Source organism: Stenella coeruleoalba (assembly GCF_951394435.1).
Source record: "Stenella coeruleoalba genome assembly, chromosome: 15".
In the NCBI taxonomy this organism is placed as follows: domain Eukaryota; kingdom Metazoa; phylum Chordata; class Mammalia; order Artiodactyla; family Delphinidae; genus Stenella; species Stenella coeruleoalba.
In genome coordinates, this window is record NC_137161.1 from 26,290,775 (window position 1) to 26,312,917 (window position 22,143).

At 45.0% G+C, this 22,143-nt stretch overlaps 1 protein-coding gene across 1 annotated transcript in view; it reads right to left on the reverse strand.

Moving 5' to 3' along the window:
• Nucleotides 1–22,143, reverse strand: part of TM9SF4 (transmembrane 9 superfamily member 4) — a 56,733-nt gene that overhangs the window by 21,405 nt on the left and 13,185 nt on the right. Inside the window, exons 2-6 of the mRNA XM_079945752.1 lie at nucleotides 11,610–11,723; nucleotides 6,862–6,961; nucleotides 1,944–2,112; nucleotides 1,715–1,844; nucleotides 348–471 (exon numbers count right to left, since the gene is read on the reverse strand). Coding sequence (XP_079801878.1) covers nucleotides 348–471; nucleotides 1,715–1,844; nucleotides 1,944–2,112; nucleotides 6,862–6,961; nucleotides 11,610–11,723 — 637 coding nt within the window. The remainder of the gene's footprint in view (nucleotides 1–347; nucleotides 472–1,714; nucleotides 1,845–1,943; nucleotides 2,113–6,861; nucleotides 6,962–11,609; nucleotides 11,724–22,143) is intronic.

Here is a 22,143-nt window from a genome sequence, read left to right on the forward strand (position 1 = left end):
CCCTTTGCTCTTGAGCTGGCTGCGTCTTGTGATGGCCCAGCAAAGCCCCAAACTGCTGTTTGGTCTTGGCCAAGTCACTGACCTCTCTGAGCCTCTGGTTCCTATCATAATCAGCACATTACCTCCCGGGGTGGCTGGTAAGGTGCTGTGCCAGGCCAGGAGACACCATGTCAGCTCTCCCATTGCCCCCCACCTTCTCTAATGGGAATGTAGTGACTCTACCTTGGCTGGGCCCAGATGCCACACTGGGGCCTATCAGCCATTTCAGGAATCAAGGGTGCAAAGACCCTGGGTGTGAAGCCCAGGCCCGTCCAGCCCTGCCCCTCTGGTCACACCTCCCCACTCACCCTCCAGCCTGATGCTCTGGGGAATCACCTCGAAGCGGACGACGCGGTATGTGTGCTCCTGGTCCTCTTCCAGGTCCTCCCGGTGGTAGTAAAGGATGAACGAGAGGTGATTGTGCAGGTAGATCTAAAACAGCGCAACAAAGAGAACAAAATAGCTAGGAGCCAAGAAACCACCAGAAAAATCACACAGGGTGACCAGCCAGGTATTAGGTCCCTTCCCTCATCTAGCAGACCCAACTGTACCAGTATTCCAAAAACACTGCTCTTATAGCAACCCGCTACTCATGAACCCTCCAGGGCTCTCTGGGGCTTACTAGGTACAAGTTCAGACCCCTTAGGCTGGTATTCAAGGCCTTCTGTCACCCTAACATACCCAGCTGCCGTCACCCTCCCAGACATGTTAGTTCGCCTGGTCTCCCTGGGTCCCTCCCTGCCCCGTGAACAGTCCCCACCCTGAACTCTGTTCACGGCATTCACTTAACTAGAATGCTGTCCCAACTTCACTCAGCTCAAGCCTACCTATTTTTCAAGGCCCACCTCCTCCGTGACAACCTGCCTGCACATTAGCTCCCTCTGAACTCTTCTGGCCCTGACCGTCAAAGCACTGGCACGGTCAGGATTGGGACTTAAGATCCAGGATCTTACACTGTCAGTTCTCTTCCCAGTTATGAAAAAAGCCCCTGGAGGACAGGGACTGTGCCTCAAAAGAAATGCTTTTGTTCTTTATTCCCTAAGTAATATGTGTTCAGTTTAGAAAATGACAAATGTAAGAGAATCACTGTTACAATCAACGCCATTAGCATATTTCTCAGTGGCTGTGCTGTAAAGTGCTTACACAGATTATCTGACTTACTCTGCGTGACAGCCCCAAAGGCAGGCATGGCTGCAACACACATTTTACAGATAAGGGACCCAAGGCTTAGAGAGGTGAGAAAGGTAGGCTTAAGGTCACTCACCAACTAGTAAGTGGTGACGGCAGGATTCAAAACCCAGGGAACCTGCATGCTCTTGACCACTGCTGAGCTCTCTCTCTTACATACTGATGAAGTTCCAGACTTCCTTTTTTTTTTTTTGCGGGGGGGGGGGGGGCGGTGGTTAATCTTATAATCCATATAATCATATATTTATGTGGAATCTGAGTTTTTAGGCACTGTGCCTTCCACCTCCTGTGTAGCATCTGCCAGAGCCGGGCCCACAGCACTCAGATCTGACAGGCCATGGCCAGGGGCACCAGGGGGAACTTGTCTTGGCCATCCCCACCTTTCCTAAGCCTAGAGCTACATGTTTCCCCCTCCTCTGTGGCCCCAAGTGCTCGTGACTTTGGGGAGTGGCTCCCCCAGCCCTCTGAGCACATCAAGACACTCTACCTTGTTGACATCCGTGAAGCCGAGCCGGTAGCCGTGTTCAAACTGCACGTCCTTCTCCTTCTTCTTGTCATCGCCGTCGCGGTTGGAGTAGAGTTCCAGTCGGGTGGCCACAGGCAGGTTGTCTGCAATGCTGGAAACCCAAGGCCCCGCTCAGTCCCTCAGATCGCCTCTCCCTCAGTGCCCTCCCCTATGGGAACTCGAGGCTGGCAGGGAGCAGAGGACAACTCACAGGTGGACATAGTAGTCCTCTGAGATCCGCTCGGCCACGAGCCGGCTCTGTTCCACGGTCAGGGTCACTGGCTTGTTGGACTGGCTGCACAGAACCTCACACTTCTTTTCACTGTTCATGAGAACCTGGAAAGGGGTGTTGACAATCCGGTCCCCTCTCAGCACCTCTCCTGCCATAAGAGAGACAGATGGAGCTCAGAGCTTCAGCCCTGAGGTTGCTGAGGTCAGCAGAGACACAGGGCCCACCTGCAGGGCCTTCAGCAGTCCTGCAGCCTGGCACTCAATGCATTACCCTGCCTGTTCAGGCCAGGCTTGCCCACCTGACGCCCCCCTGTTGTCCCTCCTCTCCCTTTGTGCTCTAGCACCACCAGACTCTTCAGAGCACATCAAACATGCCACGTCATTCTGTGCCTCTGGGCCACATGTCGTTTCCTTTGCCTGGAGTGCCATTCCCTGCCCCGTGTTCCTGGGAAACTCTTCCTCACCCTTCAAGCTCAGCTTCTATTCCACTCTCCGGGAAGCCCTTCCTGACCGCCTTAGGACTGAGTTTGTGACTCCCTCCTCGGATTGCCCTCTGCACAGAGGCAGCATCGTACAGTGGTGAAGAGAGGGCTACTGAACCCTGGCTCTGCCACTGACTAGCTTAGCAGTCTTGGTAAGTACCTTAAGCTCAATGAGCCTCAATTTCCTCATCTGTAAAATGGGGATAATAGTACGCATCTCACAGGGTTACAGTGAGAAATAAAGTACCAGGCATAGAGTGGGAAGACAACAAATACTATTTTTATTACCAGCATCACTTCTGCACCTTTTCATATGTCAGTGATGTGACTTTGCACAATATGTTGATAGGTTAAGTTTCTGCCCTCATACCTCATTATGAGCTCTTTAAGGGCAGATAATGTTTCCTCTTTATTTCTGCATCTTCAGATCCTGGTTCAGGGAGGAAGGGAGGTAGGGTAAAATCCAGCACCTGAGATTTTCAGCCAAAACATCTTTTTAACTTAACAAACTGGCACACCCCTTGCATGCCTACTGCCTCAGAGAAACCTGCTGCCAGACGTTCCAAGAGCAGGCACCGAGCAGTCAGGGCCTGTCAACTAAACCCAATGGTGCTTTCCTTCTGAGCCATTCTAACACTTCTACTGGGATGAGGTGGAACTGGGGCAAGCTGAAGGAGACCTACCAAAGCCCACAGGCGGCACTAATGCCCACATACGCCTGGTCTAACAGCTGCCTACCAGTGTGGACCCACTTGATGTGGGACTCTTGGCCTAGTCATTCATTCGTTCATTCATTCATTCCTTCCCAAACATCCACTAGATATTGGTTATGTGCTGGGCTCTGAAGAAATAATGTTGAACAGACATACGGAGCTTATGGTCTAGTGGGAAGACAGACTGATTAATCAGGATAACGAGAAGGTATAGTACAATATGAGGAACTTGCTCTAGGTGTGGGGGAGTAGGTCTAGGACAGCTTCTCTGAGGAAGTAATGCTTGAAGTGAGCTCTAAAGGAAGAGAGCCTTAACTAGGCAAAGAGATAGGGGAAAACTATTCTAGACAGAAGGGAACAGCACGCACAAAGGCCCCCTGCCTGGTTGGGGGGCGGGGGGAAGGCAGGGGGATGACGCGGTAAATGTAAGAGGCCTGTGCGGCTGCAGTGCACATGGCAAGGGTGACTTGAGGCACGCTGGAGAGACGGGCTAGAGCTGGACTTCAGGGGGCCTGTGGGCCAACGGGAAGTTTGATCTCTATCGAGAGAGCCACAAAAACCAATAAAGGGTTTCTAACAGGGGCGGCAGAAGACATTATCCAATTCTGGTTACAGATCACTCTGGCTGTTTTGTGAAGAAAATATCGAAGATGCACGGAACTGGCCGGGGGCGATGGCAGTCAGCTACGCAAGTGGGCGGTGACGGTGGCTGGATTAGAGGGTATAGTGAGGGCGGAAACAAGTACACAGACTCAGGAGCTACTGAGGAGGTGAAATCTAGGGGGGCTGGTGCTGGCTGACAAAGGGTGAGTGAGGAGCGGTGCATATCGGGAAGACCATGGGGCTTCTACAACCAAGTTCCAGTTGGGGGGAAAATGGGAAAAACAGCAAATTTAGACTGAAGGCATTTTTTCAGTTTGCATATGTCAAGTGGCTATGTCAAGCAGGCAGTCAGATATCCAAGTCTGAGGGTCAGAGGAAAGGTCAGGGCTATAGATAGAAGCTGTGAGTTGTTGGGATACAGATGGTAAGTGGCAGGGCCACTAGCTTTACCACAGTGGGGAGAACCACTCAGCTGTGCAAAGTAGCACTCTGACAAGAGTGGATGAGGCCGCTCAGGAGGGGGGGAGGGTGAAAAGGCGCCTGGATGAAGGTCTCTACACCTCTCCCCCGCTTTCCCCCTCTTTTAGAAGGCTAGTTATGCAGGTGAGTCTGCAAAACCCAGGGAGGGACTGGCCAGTGGGAGGCCAAGAACACCAATGAGATATCTGCATGGTCCACTGCTGAAATGATCTGGGTCATCCTCTGCCATTTTACATATGACAATGCTGAGAACCAGACCCAGATAGTGACTAGCCTATGACAGTGACTGTGGTAGTGCTAAGCCCCTGGGCTCTTTCCTCTACACCATGCCTTACCACTCACTTCTTTTCAGGAAGGTCAATAGGGAATTCACTTGAGGAAAGGAAGAACATACAGAGAGAGGAACAGGGCTGAAGATCAAGTAAGGTGGGTATCACTTCTTGATATTTAGAAATTATTGATACATTTAAACCAAGAAAGAGGACACACTGGCCTGGAACAGCTCAGTTCTAATACAGAAGTATTCATTTTAATTTTTAAAGCTGGGAGCACACAGCCAGCCACACTAGACGAGCAACACGCTGAGTGGACCCTCTAAACGAGTCTGATGTCATACTCCAGTACAGCTGCCGCAGACATGCCCCCACCCCCCCGCCACGATATGAATCTCCACCAACATGATAATCGGGAGCACAGCCCTTGGACAGCCCAAATGAACCTTTCTGGAAAAGGCAGTCTGGACAACAGAAAGAATTCTGTTTTTAGAGTTAAAAAACCTGGGTTAAGATCTCAATTTCTCTACCCATTGACCATGTGACCACAAGCAAGTTTTTCAAACCTCTGAAGCTGCTGTGCCCTCTACTATGGCATGGGGGCCATCATACCTGGCTTTGCTGAGTTACAGTCGGAACCAAGTAAGACAGTGCGCAGAGTGTACTGCTTAAGGCTATGGACCCTGAAGCCAGAGTTCCTGGGCTCTGCCACCAACTCGGCGAGTGACCTGTAGCAAGTGACTTCACCTCCTGTGCCTCGCTTCTGTTATCTGTGATAAGGGGATAGTAAGAGTAGCTACCTCAGAGGGCTGTTGTGAGAATTAACTAAGGTAAGCACAGACGTGCTTAGAACAATGCCTGGCTCACTGTTAGAGCCCTTTAAGTATTAACAGTGATGATGATGAGGACGTAGAGTACAAGGCTTGCGACCCAAAAGGCATTCAATCAAGGCTGTTTCTGCTCCACTCAGGGAGGACAAAAACTTTTACTGAATGACAACTATGTGTCAGACACTGGGTCAGAAGTGGCAGAGAGAGACACATGGAAGACATGATCCCGCTGCTCAAAGAGCCCCTAGGCCACAGAGGGAGGCACTACACAAAGCTGGAATGGGATACAGTGTGGCAGGATAACTTCTGTACATGGAAATTTCCATTTCTACGAGGCAGGAACATTCCCCAGCTTCACGGAGGTTAAGGTCACGCAGTATCACACTGAGGTGTGCCCAAGTGCTCAGCCTTGGGCTGTAGATGAATCCGCACCAGCTCACAGGGGGAGGGAGGAGCTGCTGTGAGGGGTCTGGAGGACACAGCAGGTCAGGCTTCCCAGCAGCGGCAAGGTGGCCGGAGCACGGCATGGTGTGGAGAGAAAAGAAGGGAAAGCGGCAGGCAGCAAGAGCAGCCCAGGCCCCGAGACCGACCTCCGTCCAACTGTACAAGGCGAGACTTCGGGACTGGCGGTGCTGCCTGCTTTTGGTCGAGGCCTGCCCCAGCTGGTCTGGGACATCCAATACCTGGCAGTAGGTACACCTGTTGGCTAGGGGTTCTGGAAACATCTGAGCCATGGGTAGCCCTGATGGAGAAGGCAGCCCTTTCAGGGGACTGCTCAAGAGCCAGTTCTCTCCTTTCCCCTCCCTAAGCTATAAGAGAACAGGAAAGTCTCTTAAGTTCCTTGAAGTCAGGGAGGGCATAGTTCTAAGTTTTTATCTCCAGGACTTAACACTGAGATGGCAGAGTAAGTACTAATAACCATGTCCTCAGTAGAGGCCACCAAATGCCTTTTCCTTTCAGCCTGAAATTCCACCAAATGAAGAATTATTTGAATTAAAATAAAATGGCTGCTATTTATGAACACATATGCCAGACACTGCACTGGGTGCTTCCCACATTATTTGAGGCAAGGCCTGCACAGCTTAGCAAGAACTATGGTGATGTCCCTGATTCCATTAGGGCCAGAGATAATCACTCATTCTTTTAATTAAAAGCAGAGCAGGTTACAGAAGCCACAAGAAACAGAAGGGGCTATCTAGAAATCAAGGAGAGCCAGTCGGAGCAGTAGCCAAGGGCTCCAGCTCTGAAGCCTGACTACATGGATTCCAAGCCCAGTTTAGCCATTAATTAACAGTATAACCAGAGGCAAATCACTTACCCTGTAAAATGGGAATCAACACCACAACTACCTCCTTCGGGATGTTATGAGGATTAAATAAGCTAATCTGTATATAAACTATGTAGAATGGTGTCCAGCACACGGTAGGTGCTATATAAGGGTTAACTGCTATTAACATTATGAAGAGATCCGGGTTCCTCTTTGGGATAGCGTGACAGCAGTGTGAGAGAAGAACTTACCCAGATTCTCTGCCTTGTAGGTTATTTTGCTGGGCTGGCAGAAGGGCAGTGAGTAGTATTCATAAGGCAGCTGGGTGCGAGAGCTGGTGAGCTTCACAGCCTAGTGGAAGAAGGGAGGCCATTATTCTTCAACCCAGAAATCAAGATGACTGTTTCAGTAATCCTCCCTGGTACCCACTCATCTTTAGTATACTCGGCATTATTACCTACTAAGCAAACTAACCGCAGCAGACACAACTCTGGTATACTATACAATACAATTATTTCACAGTTCACTAGTTTTAGATTACATTATAGATTTTGTTTAAAATCACAACCAAATCCAATATATACTCAGAGTCCTTAACATGCTGACATCCTTTGACCCTATAATTTCACTTCTGGGTATCTTTCCTAAGGAAATAACTCCAAATAAGGGAAAAAACTTCAGGAACAAAGAGCTCACTCCTCATTCCTAACCACAGTGGTCTTCTGCCTCTAGTTCCTTGAGCCTGACCAGCGCTCTCCTGCTTCAGGCTTTGAACCTGCTCCTCTCTGCCCGACTCTCTGACTCCTTCTCACATTTGGTCTCAGCTTAAATCCCCTCACCTTCGAGTCCTTTCCTTATCATCTTATCAAAGGAATTCCCTCATCTTCTGTATTTCAACACTTCTAGTTATCTTTGTAGCATGTCTGATAAAATGTAATTATTTTATGTTTTTGTTTTCTTTTTCCAGAGAAATCAGCCTCCCCTACTAGAATTTAAGATTAAACTCCATGAGGGCAAGGACCATATGCGTCTTGCTTACCTATGTAACCACCGTGCCTAGAGATCTAGGTACATAGTAGGTGCTCGATAAATGTTTGCACAATGAAAAAAGAGAAAAAAATGGAAAAACAGCTAAAAGCTCCGTAATGGGAAATTGGCCAATAAACCACAATATATTCGTTCAATTAAATATTATGCAACCATTAAAGATGAAGTTTAAGAAGACCATGAAGAAGAACATTTAGGAAGTGATGCAAGCACACAGAACGCAGCTCTGGAAACAGTGACAGCCACAGACAACTCCCCAAAACATGGATAAAATAGAACCAGTCAAAATGTTGCAAAAAAAAAAAATTAATTAATCAATTAATTATTTTAAAGTTTTTTTTGATGTGGACCATTTTTAAAGTCCTTATTGCTATTGTTACAATATTGCTTCTGGTTTGTTTTGGTTTTCTGGCTGCGAGGCATATGGGATCTTAGCTCCCCGACCAGGGATTGAACCCACAACCCCCTGCATTTGAAGGCGAAGTCTTAACCACTGGACGGCCAGGGAAGTCCCAAATTTTAACTTAAATGCAACTAAAATTATCTTTGCTATTTAAAAACTATTAACCATTCCTCATACACCATCTGAAAGTATAAATAGTTTTTAGAATCCAGATCCACAATCCTTACTTAAAATTCTTGCTTTGGAATTAGGATTTTTAATTTAATTTTAAAAGATTTAAAATTTAATTTAATTTAATGACTGTTTCAGTAATCCTCTCTGGTACCCACTCATCTTTAGTATACTCGGCATTATTACATTAATAATTATTACATTACATTACATTATTGCATTAATTTATAAATTAATTTAATTTAATTTAAAAATTTTTCCAATTTTAAAAGAGCAATGTGGTATATTATAAAACCATGGGTTTTATAACACCCCCCAGCTGGGTCTGGAGCAGTACCCCACATTCAATGACAAGGAAATGCAAAAATATTCATACTAAGTGGGAAAAATAAAGTTAATAAACAGTTCAGGTCAGGTCTCGCCTACAATGAGTTTAGAAAAACTCTAAGTTTCAGAGCTTTTTAGATGTTGAATTGAAGGACGGGGGACCTCTATTAAGCATTTCATGAACTGCTTGAGGCGAAATGACCAAAAAGTTATTATCTGTTATAACAGCCTGTTATTCTGTGTTTCTTAGCATTCTCTCCTTCTGGACAATCAAAAAAGAAGCCACATTACAAAGAAACTGAGTCTCACCTTTATGTCCCCTCCCGCCCTCTCCCTTCCCACCCAAGGTGTAGTTCTCACATGCCCAGCTTGGCAGGACTGAAGCCAGAGCCACCCTGTCCTCCCCATGCCACAAGCTTTGCTCTGGTGGGGGCTTCTGGCAGAGGCACTGGGAGGAAGGGTACCGCGGCGGTTAAGAGCCGGGCTCTGAACTAACCCTATGTCTCCCTCACAATGTGACCTTGGACAAGCAGGTTCACTTCCTCGGGCCTCAGTTTCCGTAACTGTAAAATGTTCAGTAAATCTCTAAAACATACAGTATCTGCCTCAGAGGGCTCTTAGGGGGCATCTTGAGCTAAGCCATGCATAATGCCCGGCATGTAAATAATCCTCAATAAAGGTGACTTTAATTATTGTTCCCGAAAGTTACAAGTCTGACTTCTAAGGAAGAGGGATGCTCACAGTAATGCAACACATGGAATGGTGCATTTGCTTGTTACTACTACATGGTTCTAAATGGAGACACTTTCTAATAGTCATTGATCATATGTATTTATCCACCCTGCCAGGCTATGTACTAGGAGCTGGTGACACAGCAGTAACCGAGAAAGATAATATCCCAGCCCTTGTAGAACTTGATTCGTGGTAGTTTTCGTTTTTCCACAAATGTATTATATTTTTACCCTCTAAACTGGTTAACTCCCCCTGGATAATGAAAAGTTGCTTGCATCTAATGCCCCAAATAAGCATGACATGTAGCAATTTATAATTTTGCAAATGCCCAAAATGTGGTGGCAAACAAAGGCACATGTACATGACAGCATGTCAGGTGGATGGCCCTTTGTGATTTTCTGGGCTTCTGTTCCCCCTTTTGAACACTGTGATGCTTAGGACAGGATAAAAACTTTATTTTCACACAATCTCACTGCTTTGCTTTTGCACAGACCAGTAAAGATGTGGTTCCCATCAACAAGAAATGTACATTTTAGGAGCAGAATTTATTTTCATTGCTTTATAAGTTTTGCTAGACCTTTGTACAGAATCACTAAGGATTTGAAGGACTACTTAAAAACTTCAACTCTACGTTATTTTGCCTATGGGGGACCAATGTGGTAGTCAAGAAGCTGGGGGTTTACGGAAGTGTGAGAATGCCGAGTACCCTACACTGTAAACACTGCACAGAAAAAAAAGACTAAGAAAAATAACCCAAAGTATTAAGAGTGGTTATATTTGGGTGATGGTAGACAGGAGTCCCTATAGCTGGGAGCTCTGGAACAAGGTCACACCCCTTGTCCGGTGGCCAGTCCTCTCGCCTCAATGTGGGAGAACTCTGCAGCTGGCCACTCCAGTTCCGGAGCCTTCCATAGGACTCTGTTTATCACAGCTTAATATCTCCCTCTGCCCAGTCCTGCTTCCAGGACTGGGCGCCTAGTCAATAAATCTCTTGCACCAAATCTCCACCTTAGAGTTTGTTTCCTGGGAAATGAGATCCAAGAAGATCCACCACCAACCCTCAGCCGTGTTTAGGGCTCTGAAAATGCCACCAAGAGTCCGAGACATTAGCCAAGGTGCCAGTCTGCCCACTGCCCCGATCAACCACATTTTAAAGGACTCTCCCATAACCCTGTCACAGGTGACTGGCCCACAGGTGGGCATCTAGGCTGACAAGGTGAGGTGGCCCAGCTGGCTGTTCTTCTGGACTCTGATTTAGGACAATGCTTTCAAATCCGAATCGCTCATGTACCAACTTGCTCTATCTACTTACCATTTATTCTGCTATTTTCTTGGATATGATTCATTTTTAGGTAAATACCTTTATTTAAGAAGCAAACATTTTGGGCTTCCCTGGTGGCGCAGTGGTTGAGAGTCCGCCTACCGATGCAGGGGACGCGGGTTCGTGCCCCGGTCCGGGAAGATCCCACATGCCGCGGAGCGGCTGGGCCCGTGAGCCATGGCCGCTGAGCCTGCACGTCCGGAGCGTGTGCTCCACAACGGGAGAGGCCACAAGAGTGAGAGGCCCGTGTACCGCAAAAAAAAAAAAGAAAAAAAAAAAGAAGCAAACATTTTAACACTATTAAAAATGGAAACCCAACAATGACAGCCATGGAATCATGAGTTGAAGTAATGGCTATATTTTCTAGTATAATTAAAAGAAACCAGCTATTAAAATAAAACATACATGTCAGCCACTTAAAATCATCTCATATACCACCACTCAGATATGCAGTGCACCGTTTGGAAATACTGAACTGGAGAATCCTGGCAGAAGTTAAAATTGAAAAAAAAGGCCATAATAATCATGCGTATACATAGATGATATGAGTTATGCAGAGAAAGCCGGTAACATAGAGGAGGATGGAGAGAGGCAGAGATGTCACAGAGAAGGAGGCAGGTTGAGAGAGATGGAGACACAGAAAGAGGTGGGCACAGAAGCGAGCGAAAGTGAAAGAGAAACAAAGACACAGGAAGAACCAGAAACAGAGACAGAGCCAAAGAGAAAGAGAGGGAGGGACAGAGAGAGAGAATGCACTCATACAGGGGGAGATGCAGAGACAGCCAGAGGCGGAGAGAGAGGAGAGGCGGCGGGGCCAGAGGGACACACCACTTCTGCCCCAGCCATGCGCAGTGAATCCTCTTCCTCCCAGGCTGAGCAGCACTGGTCTGGGTTCTCTGCAACCACAGGAGGGACGTGACCAGCTCGCAACAGTCCTCTGGCCAGGCTGCCCAGCAACTGGGCAACAGTTGGCTCCCACAGACCAGGAACGCACTTACCTTGATTTCTACAGGGTCGTTCTGGTGGAAGTTGATTGGTGCGACCCCAGGAACGTAGAAGGCCCCGGTATCACACGTGAGAGAGAGAAGCAGCAGGGACCACGGCAACCAATCCTGCTTGGAAGAAGAGAGGTGGCAGTCGGAATGGGGGAAAGAGGTGAACAGCCCTCTGGGGCACCGTCACATCTGCTTTAACTGACGCAGTCTCATCCCCACTCTGAGAAGCCTGAGGCCCCCCAAAGGCTACCCTCTAAATGCCCCCAAGGGTGCTATGAGGCACTGATCCTGCACTTCCAGAAATGGGCCCCAAACTGAGCGCAGTAACTGACAGCAGGGCAAAAGGGCAGACTAATACAGGAGCCACGGCTCCCCACTCTTCGAGCAATGTCCCTTTCATCATGTCACATGTATCACTGTCCTGTAGGGCCAGCAGGAAACAAAGCTCCACAGTGTCCCATTAATTCCCATTTCTCCACATAGCAACGGGCTTGCTTTGTCAGGAAGCTCCTATGGTACCAATACATTTTCCTACAAACCGCCTCCAAAATTGTCCTGACCCCGCCGCCTCCCATCCTCTGCCTCCTCAGCTCCGTTCACGCCGGCCTTCGTGTCTCCTGACAGCAAGTCCTTCTCCACCCCCTCAGGGCCATCACCTTCACTGCTCCCTCCGTCAGAATGCCCTTCCCACAGGTGCCTGCCTGGCTCACCCCCTTATTTCATTCAGGTCTCTCTCAGATGTCACTTCCTCAGAGAAGCCTCCGCCGACTAGCCCGTCTAAATGGCCTCCTCAGGGCTCCTATCACCCATTCTCCAACCCCTTACTCCACTTCTCTTCATGGACTCAGCTAATTGGCATGGGCATATGTATCTGTTTCCTTGTGTATTATCTGTCCCCCTTCATTCGAATGTAATCTGTGTGGGAGCAGGGACTGTGTCCCCAGTGCTTGGCACCTGGGAATCAAAGGCAAGAAAGGTCAATTACCCACCTCAAGAAGTACCCCATCAAAGCATCTCTGTCCCTCCATTAATATGCTTCGCCCCCTCAAGGTACTAGAAGAGCTTCTTTCCCTCTGCCTGTCTTGAACAAGGAACTTTGTCGTCCACACACCTGGATCACGAACTCAATTGCGCGGCTGCATCTGCCTTCTCTCTCCACCCCTTTTACCGCTGTGGCATTTCAGACCCTCATTTACTCCCATCGGACACTGGCCACAGCCCCCTGATTACCTTGTCCCCGCATCCTTCAAGTCACCATCACCACCATACACACACACACACACTCTCTCTCTCTCTCTCTCAGACGATTCTTTCTGGAACTCAGTGTTACAGGGAATCGGAATCACTCAGGGGGCTTGCCAAAAATGTAGACTCATCTGTGTTTTTACCAGGAGCACAAGTTGAGGAAAACTGGCTTTCAAAGTTTAAGGTTCTGAGGTTGTGCACTAGTTTAGATACAAAGCCTGGTCAAACTCTTAAAAGCAATATATTCATAGAGTGCTTTCCTCTGATCTGCTGTGATGTTTATAAGTATCTGTCAGCTGATGTACATTATGAAATATGAAATAATAGTCTGACCCCAACAAAAACAGTGAAAAATGGCTAAGACAGTTGTATTGAATCTGGTAATCACAAAGTCAGCAGAATTAGGGGTGAAAGCAAGATCTTTAAAAGAAATGACAAGACAAAAAGGTGGAAAAATGTCTCATGGGGTAGGATTCTGTATAGGAAGTCAGTATGCTCCCCGCCTCTGTCATTTTTTTAAACTTTTTATTTTTAAATAAATTTAGATTTACAGAATATACTATGAGAGTTCCCATATACTCTTCACCCACTTTCCTCTAATGTTAACATATTACATAACCATGCGTAAGAGAGGCTTTTAAAAAAATAACTAGGTTAAAAAAGTTTTGAAAAAGCAAAACATATACAGTAAATATTTGCAAAGATTATGGGAAAACCCGAACAAACTTTTTGGCCAATCCAGTAACTCAAACAGTACAAATGGGTATAACCATGAAAAATAAATCTTCCTCCCTCTTCAGCTCCCCACAGACAACTGCTAGCACCAGTTCCTTGAAAATCCCTCTGGAGATGTTCCATGCACATACAAAGAGAAGCCTTTAGTAGCATGGGTTTGCCTTGATACAGCAACAACAAACAGAGTTTTATTCTTTCTTTCTGTGAGAGAAAGCCTACTGACTGTGGGCTGGTTACAGCTTCTGATTTCCTCTCCATCAAGTGGAGGATTTCCTCCACTTGACCAGTCATCAGAAGATTCTAGCCCTCTCTCTTCGCTAGGCCTCACTGGGCAGTCCTTAGATTGAGTGCTTTGTGTGAGAGAAATAAATCCTGTCCTTTGTTTTCCTCAAATTCCTCTTTGAACCTGAATTCCAGTTAACTAAATGCAAGGAAGACAAACCCTGTACTACTGACGTCAAATGTCAGCCAGAAGTCATTTAAAAATAATAACCCAACTCTAAATTTTTGAAAAATGATACAGAAAACAGACAATTCTCACACATAGATACTATCAACAAATCACAAATCCATTTATCTTACAGGAAGGATCAACAGATGAAAAATGGCAAAGAATTATTTCCACAATATGCTAGAATTTTTGAATAATATAAGTTGGCAACCAAAAGCAATTCAGAAGTTCAGTTTAGAATTAATGACTATACCAAGATGATACTGTTAGTTTTAGATATTAAAATGTCACTGTTTCGATATTTTCATATGGCTGGAGGGATTATAAACTGAAACATTTCTGGAGGGCAATTTGACGCTATCAAAATCCTCCCCCCAAAAAAGTCCCCCAGAAGTGCATACTCTTTGACCCTGCAATTCTACTTCTAGACATGTTAAGAAAAATATGACAAATATGCCAAAATGTACATAAAAGGATGTTCACCACAGGGTTATTTAAAATAGTGAAATAGTTCACAACTTACAATAGTAAAATGTCCAATATTAGTGGAATGGGTTAAATTATGGTGTAACCACTTATCCTTTTATGTAGTCATTAAACATGATGATATACTTCTTGAGTAGGAGTATTCAAGCTTTAGATTTATGTAGAAAAAGCAGGGGATAGAACCCTGCTCAGCAAGGTATGCCCCTCTTTTTTAAAGTTATGTTTGAGAAAATGAGGTGATGTTTTCCTTTTTTGCATATCTGTATTTTCCAGTTTTTCTTTGGGGATTATACATATTTATACCACTTAAGAAAAATAATAAAATAAATTAGGCAAAAGAAAACATCACTGTTCTGAACGCCTAGGTTAGAGCAATTCTAGCTTGGTATGGAACGAACTCTACCTGCTGGCCCCAAGATGCCTTTCCATCAGCACCTCCCACCTCTTCTTTCTAAGCCTTCAGGAAGACCCCAAGTTTGTCTCTGCCCTTGGCAAGCAGACTTGCCCAGGTGAGGCTGCCTTCAAGGCCTTTGCTCAGGCTGTTTCTGACACTTGCCCTTACCTAATTCAAGTCCTACCTACACTTGGAGGTCCAGTTGAAATGTTGCTTCCTTCAAGAACCCCTCAGACCCCCACAGGAGGAATTATCCTCTTTCTTCTTTATTTTTCAAGGCAGTTGGCAAATATCTCTATGATGACACTAGAGGCAAGAAATTTGAAACTACCCAACACCCAAATGAACTTTCACATCTATACATGTTCAAAGACTGCTGCTTAAGTTATCTGACAAGTATTTAAATCTGTACTTGTTTAAGGCCCTACTATAGCACTTTTCATGTTGTATTATGGTTTAAGTAGCTGCCATCTCTCCACCTGCACTAATCACTTGTCTGGCTTTGGTGATGTGAGTACTCAACAAATCCTTATCGAACAGGCTAACAATAAGCATCAACTAACCTCTGATCTATAAAAATGTAAAATCATACATTCGCATACAGGTTGAATACTATGGTTCTTAATCTTTGCTATATCCACTTGATAACTGATTTTCTTCAAATCCTCAAATTTAAGGAGTTCTTGACATCTCCCAGCTCTCCAGCTGTCCAAGGACCTACTGCGAGAATCCCTGAGACATCTATTACCTCTATACCCTATCTGTACATCTAGGATACTGGTTCTCAACCCTGATGCACATTAGAATAACTTGGGGAGTAAATGGATTAAATTCCCAATCAAAAGACATAGAGTGGCTGAATTGATAAAAAAACAAAATCCAGTGATATGCCACCTGCGAGAGACACATCTAAAGACACACACAATGAAATTGAAAGGATAGAAAAAGATGTTCCATGTAAACAATAACCAGAAGAAAGCAGGAGTAGCTATACTTATATCAGACAAAATAGACTTTCAGTCAAAAGCTGTGCCTAGAGAGCTTCCCTGGTGGCGCAGTGGTTGAGAGTCTGCCTGCCGATGCAGGGGACACGGGTTCACGCCCTGGTCCGGGAAGATCCCACATGCCGCGGAGCGGCTGGGCCCGTGAGCCATGGCTGCTGAGCCTGCGCGTCCGGAGCCTGTGCTCCGCAAGGGGAGAGGCCACAACAGTGAGAGGCCTGTGTACCGCCAAAAAAAAAAAAAAAGCTGTGCCTAGAGACAAAGAAGGTCATTATATGATGACAAAAGGGTCAATTCAATAGGAAGATAAAATAATTATAAATATATATGCACCCAACATCAGAGCACCTAAATATATAAAGCAAATATTGACAGATCTGAAGGGAGAAATTGACAGCAATGCAATAATAGTAGGAGACTTTAATATCCCAATTACAATACTGGATAGAACATCCAGATAGAAAACTGTTAAACAGCTGACTTGAACAACACTACAGACCAAATGGACCTATATATATAGACATATATAGAACCTTCCACCCAACAGCAGAAGAATGCACATCTACTCAGGTGCACATGAAACATTCCCCAGGACAGACCACATGTTAGGTCACAAAACAAGTCTTAACAAATTTGAAAAGAGTGAAATCATTCCCTGTATATTTTCTGACCACAAAGGAATGAAACTAGAACTCAATGACAGCAGAAAATGGGAAAACCTGCAAATAGGTGAAAACTAAACAACACCCTCTTAGATCAAGAGGAAGTTGAACAAGAATTTTAAAGGTACCTTAAACAAAAGAAAAAAAAATGCCAAAATTTACGAAATGCAACAAAAGCAGTACTAAGAAGGAAGTTTAGAGTGATAAATGCCTACATTAAAAAAAAAACAAACCCTCAAACAAACAACCCAACTTTACATCTCAAGGGACCAGAAAAAGAACAAACTAAGCCCAAGTTAGGAGAATAAGGAAATAATAAGATTAGAGCAGAAATAAATTGAAAAGAGAATGTGAAAAAATAGGGAAAAAAAAACCAGAACTGTGTTGGTTTTTTGAAAATACTGACAAGCCCTTAGCAACACTAAGGAGAAAAAGACTCAAATAAATAAAATGAGAAATAAAAGAGGAGACATTACAACAGATGCCTAAGAAACAAAAAGGATCATAAGGGTCTATTGTGAACAATTATAGGTCAACAAATTGAATAAAAAGGAGACTGAATCAGTAATCAAAAACCTCCCAACAAAGAAAAGTCTAGGACTAGATGGCTTTAAAGGTAAATTCTAACAAACATTCAAAGAAGAGTTAATACCAATCCTTAAACTCTTCCAGAAATACAAGAGGGGACACTTCCAAACTCATTTTATGAGGCCAGCATCACCTGATACCAAAATCAGACAAAGATACCACAAGAAAAGAAAACTATAGGCTAATATCCCTGATGAACACAGATGCAAAAATCCCCAATAAAATACCAGCAAATTGAATTTAACATCTTGCTAAAAGGAGCATACACCAAGATTAAGTGGGATTTATCCCTGGGATACAAGGATGGTTCAACAAATGCAAATCAATCAATGTGATAAACCACATTAACAAAACGAAAGAAAAAATCACATAATCTTTTCAATAGACACAGAAAGAACATTTAACAAAGTTCAACATCCATTCATGGACTTCCCTGGTGGAGCAGTGATTAAGAATCCACCTGCCAATGCAGGGAACACGGGTTTGAGCCCTGGTCCAGGAAGATCCCACATGCCACGGAGCAACTAAGCCCGTGTGCCACAACTCCTGAGCCTGTGTTCTACAGCCCACGAGCCACAACTACTGAGCCCACGCTCCACGACTACTGAAGCCTGCACTCCTAGAGCCCGTGCTCCACAACAAGAGAAGCAGCTGCTATGAGAAGCCCGCACACTGCAGTGAAGAGTATCCCCTGCTCGCCACAACTAGAGAAAGCCTGCGCACAACGAAGACCCAATGCAGGCAAAAAAAAAAAAAAAAAAATCCATTCATGATTTAAATTCTCAAAAAAAAAGTATAAAAGGAACTTACCTCAATGCAATAAAGGCCACGAATGAAAAGCCCACAGTTAACATCATTATTTCTTGCTAATCAAAAATATATGTGCTCTACCTCCTACGCTGCTGGTGGGAATGAAAACTGGTGCAGCCACTATGGAGAACAGTATGGAGGTTCCTCAAGAAACTAAAAATAGAGTTGCCATATGACCCATCAATCCCACTCCTGTGCATATATCCAGACAAAACTATAATTTGAAAAGATCCATGCACCCCTATGTTCATAGCAGCACTATTTACAACAGCCAAGACACGGAAACAACCTAAATGTCCATCGACTGATGAATGGATAAAGAAGATGTGGCAAATACATACATGTGTGTGTGTGTGTGTGTGTATCTGTGTATACACACACACACACACACACACACACACACACACACACATATACACAAAATGGAATATTACCCAGCCATAAAAAAGAATGAAATAATGCCATTTGCAGCAACATGGATGGATCTAGAGATTATCATACTAAGCGAAGTAAGTCAAAAAGAGAAAGACATATACTGTATGATATCACTTATATGTGGAATCTAAAATACAACACAAATGAACATATCTACAAAACAGAAACAGACTCCTCACAGATATAGAGAACAGACTTGTGGTTGCCAAGGGGGAGGCAGGGTGGGGGAGGGAAGGATTGGGAGGTTGGGATTAGCAGGTGCAAAGTATTATACATATGATGAATAAACAACAAGGTCCTATTGTATAGCACAGAAAACTATATTCAATATCCTGTGTTAAACCATAATGGAAAAGAATATGAAAAAGAATATATATATATGTATAACTGAATCACTTTGCTGTACAGCAGAAATTAACACAACATTGTAAATCAACTATACGTCAATAAAATTTTTTTAAATATATATGTGTTCTAAATTTCCCTTCCTAGGAAGCCAGAGTCCAGACTTTTTGCCTTATCTGATATGTGATGTGAAGCCAGGGCAGAGGATTACAATCTCTTATGGTTATCAAGCCAATTAAATCTAAGAAGTTACTCCAGTTCTTTTGAAACAGAATCCTCCAATCTTAGCAGAGAGACACTGCCCTGGGGAACTCAAGGGCTCCATGAGAGCTCAGGTTGCAGAGGAATGAAAAGCAAATCCTGAAAGACTTCAATACCCTTTTGTTCCAAAGTCTCAAACCAATGGAGCAAGTAGACACAAAAAACAAACAAACAAAAAGACATAACAACAAAGAAAATACTCACCCTAGCGGAAAACAACATTAAAAAGTAACAAGAAGCCACAGAGTCACTGAGCACCTAAAAGTAGGTACAAGGCACTGTGGCACAAACAGTCCCTTCCTTCCATTTACCAAGTCCCTGCTTTGTGCTAAGCACTTTACAAACACTGACTTGCACGATTCTGGCAACTATAACTAACTACCTGGGGATTTCTATCACCATTTCCCAGATGATTGCCAATTAACCTGAGACCCTGAGATTATATAACTTGCCCAAGATCAGAATGTACAGGAACAGGTATGCTCTTTTCAGGCAGGTGAGTTGCATTAAAAGATGATAACAATGGCAGCTAACATTTACTGGATACCGATTATGTGCCAGGCACACTTCTAGGTTCTTTTCATGCAATAACCCAGTTAATCAATTAATCTTGACAACAATCCTATGAGATAGAGACTCTTACTATTCTCATTTCAGAGATGAGGAAATTGAGGCTCAGAGAGGCGGTATAACACTAGTTGGGTCAGGATTTATACCCAAGCAGTCTGACTCCAAGGCCCATGCTCTAACCAGTACAGAAATCAGCTCACTACATTGAACACCTACTATATGTCAGGCACTGTGCCAGCCTCACAGAATGCACACCCACGAGGAGCTTTCAGCCAGCTGGCGGACAGAGACAAGTCATCAGCCAATGGCAATGCTAGGTCCCAGATGCAGATGCTATGGAGGGCCTAGTCTCTTGTCCTATCAGTTAAGAGGCTAAGAAGTACACAGGACCAGCAACAAGCCCAGTCTTAGAGGGATGGGGTGCAGATCTAAGAACTCAAGCCTACCCAGGGCCTGAAGGGAAAGGAGAGGGAAGAGAGAAGTGTTCCAGAAAGAGCAAAACACAGGCACGAAGGCCTGGGGCAACCATAAGGGGTTTATGGCAGGTGAGGTGTAGGCTGGTGCTTCTCAAACTTTACTGTGCATATAGATCACCTGGAGGGCTTATTAAAATGCAGAGTCTGATTCCGCAGGTCTGGGGTGGGGCCTGAGATTCTGTATTTCTAACAAGCTCCCAGGTGATGACAACATTTCTAGTTCACGTGAGTAGCAAGCATGAATAGGTCTGTGTAGACAGGAGACTGGAAAACGGGTAAGGGATACATCACACAAAAGTCACACTGAGGAGTTTGGGCTTTCTCCTTAGTGCATTGGGGAGACACTGAAGAACTTTAAGTAGGAAAGAGATACATCATATCTGCAGTTTTAAAAATGACTCTGGTTACCAAGTCCACGTGTGTATGTGTTCGGGGGAAAGGTGTGTGTGTGCAGCACATTTCTGCTCCAGAGACATAGTAATATCCAGCCCTAGAGAAATTACCTATAAATTCTTGGTCAGATGTGAACAGAAGCAGCAGCCAGGTGGGGAAGCAGAATGGGAGGCAGTGGTTCTGAAACTTGAACAGGCAAGGAAATCACCAGGAGGGATTATTAAAACAGATTCCTGGGTCTAACCTGGAATTTCAGTAGCTCTGGAGCAGGGCCTGGGAATCTGCACTTCTAACAAGTCCGCAGGAGATGCTGGTACTGCTGGTCTTGTCTTGGGATAACACTCTGAGAACCACTGGTGTAGTGGAAAAAGCACAGGCTTTGGGGGCCATACAGATATGAATTCAAAGCCCTGACCCACCACTTCCTAGCTGTGTGACTTTGGGCACGTTTTTTAAACTCTTTGAGTCTCTGGTTTCTTATTTGTAATAAGAAAATAGTAATACTAAACTCATGGCAGGGTGGTTGAGTGATGATGCTGGTAAGGATTAAGTAAAGTACACAGAGTGTGTGCTTGATAAGGCAGAGTGGCTTTGCTCTGGGTTGCATCGGAAGGCAGGACCAATGAGTGCACTGCAAGGAGGGAGATATATGCTCAATCTAAGGAAACTTCCAACAAGAGAGTTATCTAGCTAAGGAAAAGGCCATAACCATGAGCAAATCAGAGAGAAGGAGGTGACCAAGGAAGGAGGTGAAAGGGGATATCCCTACCCTAGTGAGGAGAGTGAACCAGAAGCCTCATTACCTCCCATAAAACTCAAGAAATTCATGATTCCCTTGAAAATATGGGACATTCCATCAACCCAAGCAACCTAAAGGTTGAACAAAACAAGGCAAAGTTCCACCCAGAGTTGGGTTCCATAAAGACATCTTTTGGAACTTCCCTGGTGGCGCAGTGGTTAAGAATCTGCCTGCCAATAGAGGAGACATGGGTTCAAGCCCTGGTCCGGGAGGACCCCACATGCCGCAGAGCAACTAAGCCCGTGCGCCACAACTACTGAGCCTGCGCTCTAGAGCCCGCGAGCCACAACGACTGAGCCCACGTGCCACAATCACTGAAGCCTGCGCGCCTAGAGCCCGTGCTCCGCAACAAGAGAAACCACCGCAATGAGAAGTCCATGCACCACCACGAAGAGTAGCCCCCGCTCACCACAACTAGAGAAAGCCCGTACAGCAATGAAGACCCAACGCAGCCAAAAATAAATAAATAAATTAAAAAAAAAGACACCTTTTGAAGAACCTCAGAGTCAAGTAATCCAGGAGGCCAGAGAGGGGAAGTGACGTGTTCACACAGCAAATTATCTGCAGAGTAAAGGAAGTCCAGCTGTACCAAACCTGGCAGAGCTGAGTGATCAGAAGTTTGTCCCCACTGTGGGAGCCAAGCTGGGAGATAATTTGGATACCTCATGATTAGAGGTATCCAAAGAAGAACCTGATGGCACAGATTAATTGCTTTTTGTCTCCCTTTACCCTCCCTCTCTAATTCTTTTCCTCTCCAATACTTTGTCTTCCTTGCCCCTCCCCCAATTCAATGCTTTACTGCCAACAAACAAATCACTCTAGTCAGTTTCACACTTATCCTTTACTTCAGGATTATTTTGAAAAGAAAAATAATGAAGGCATACTA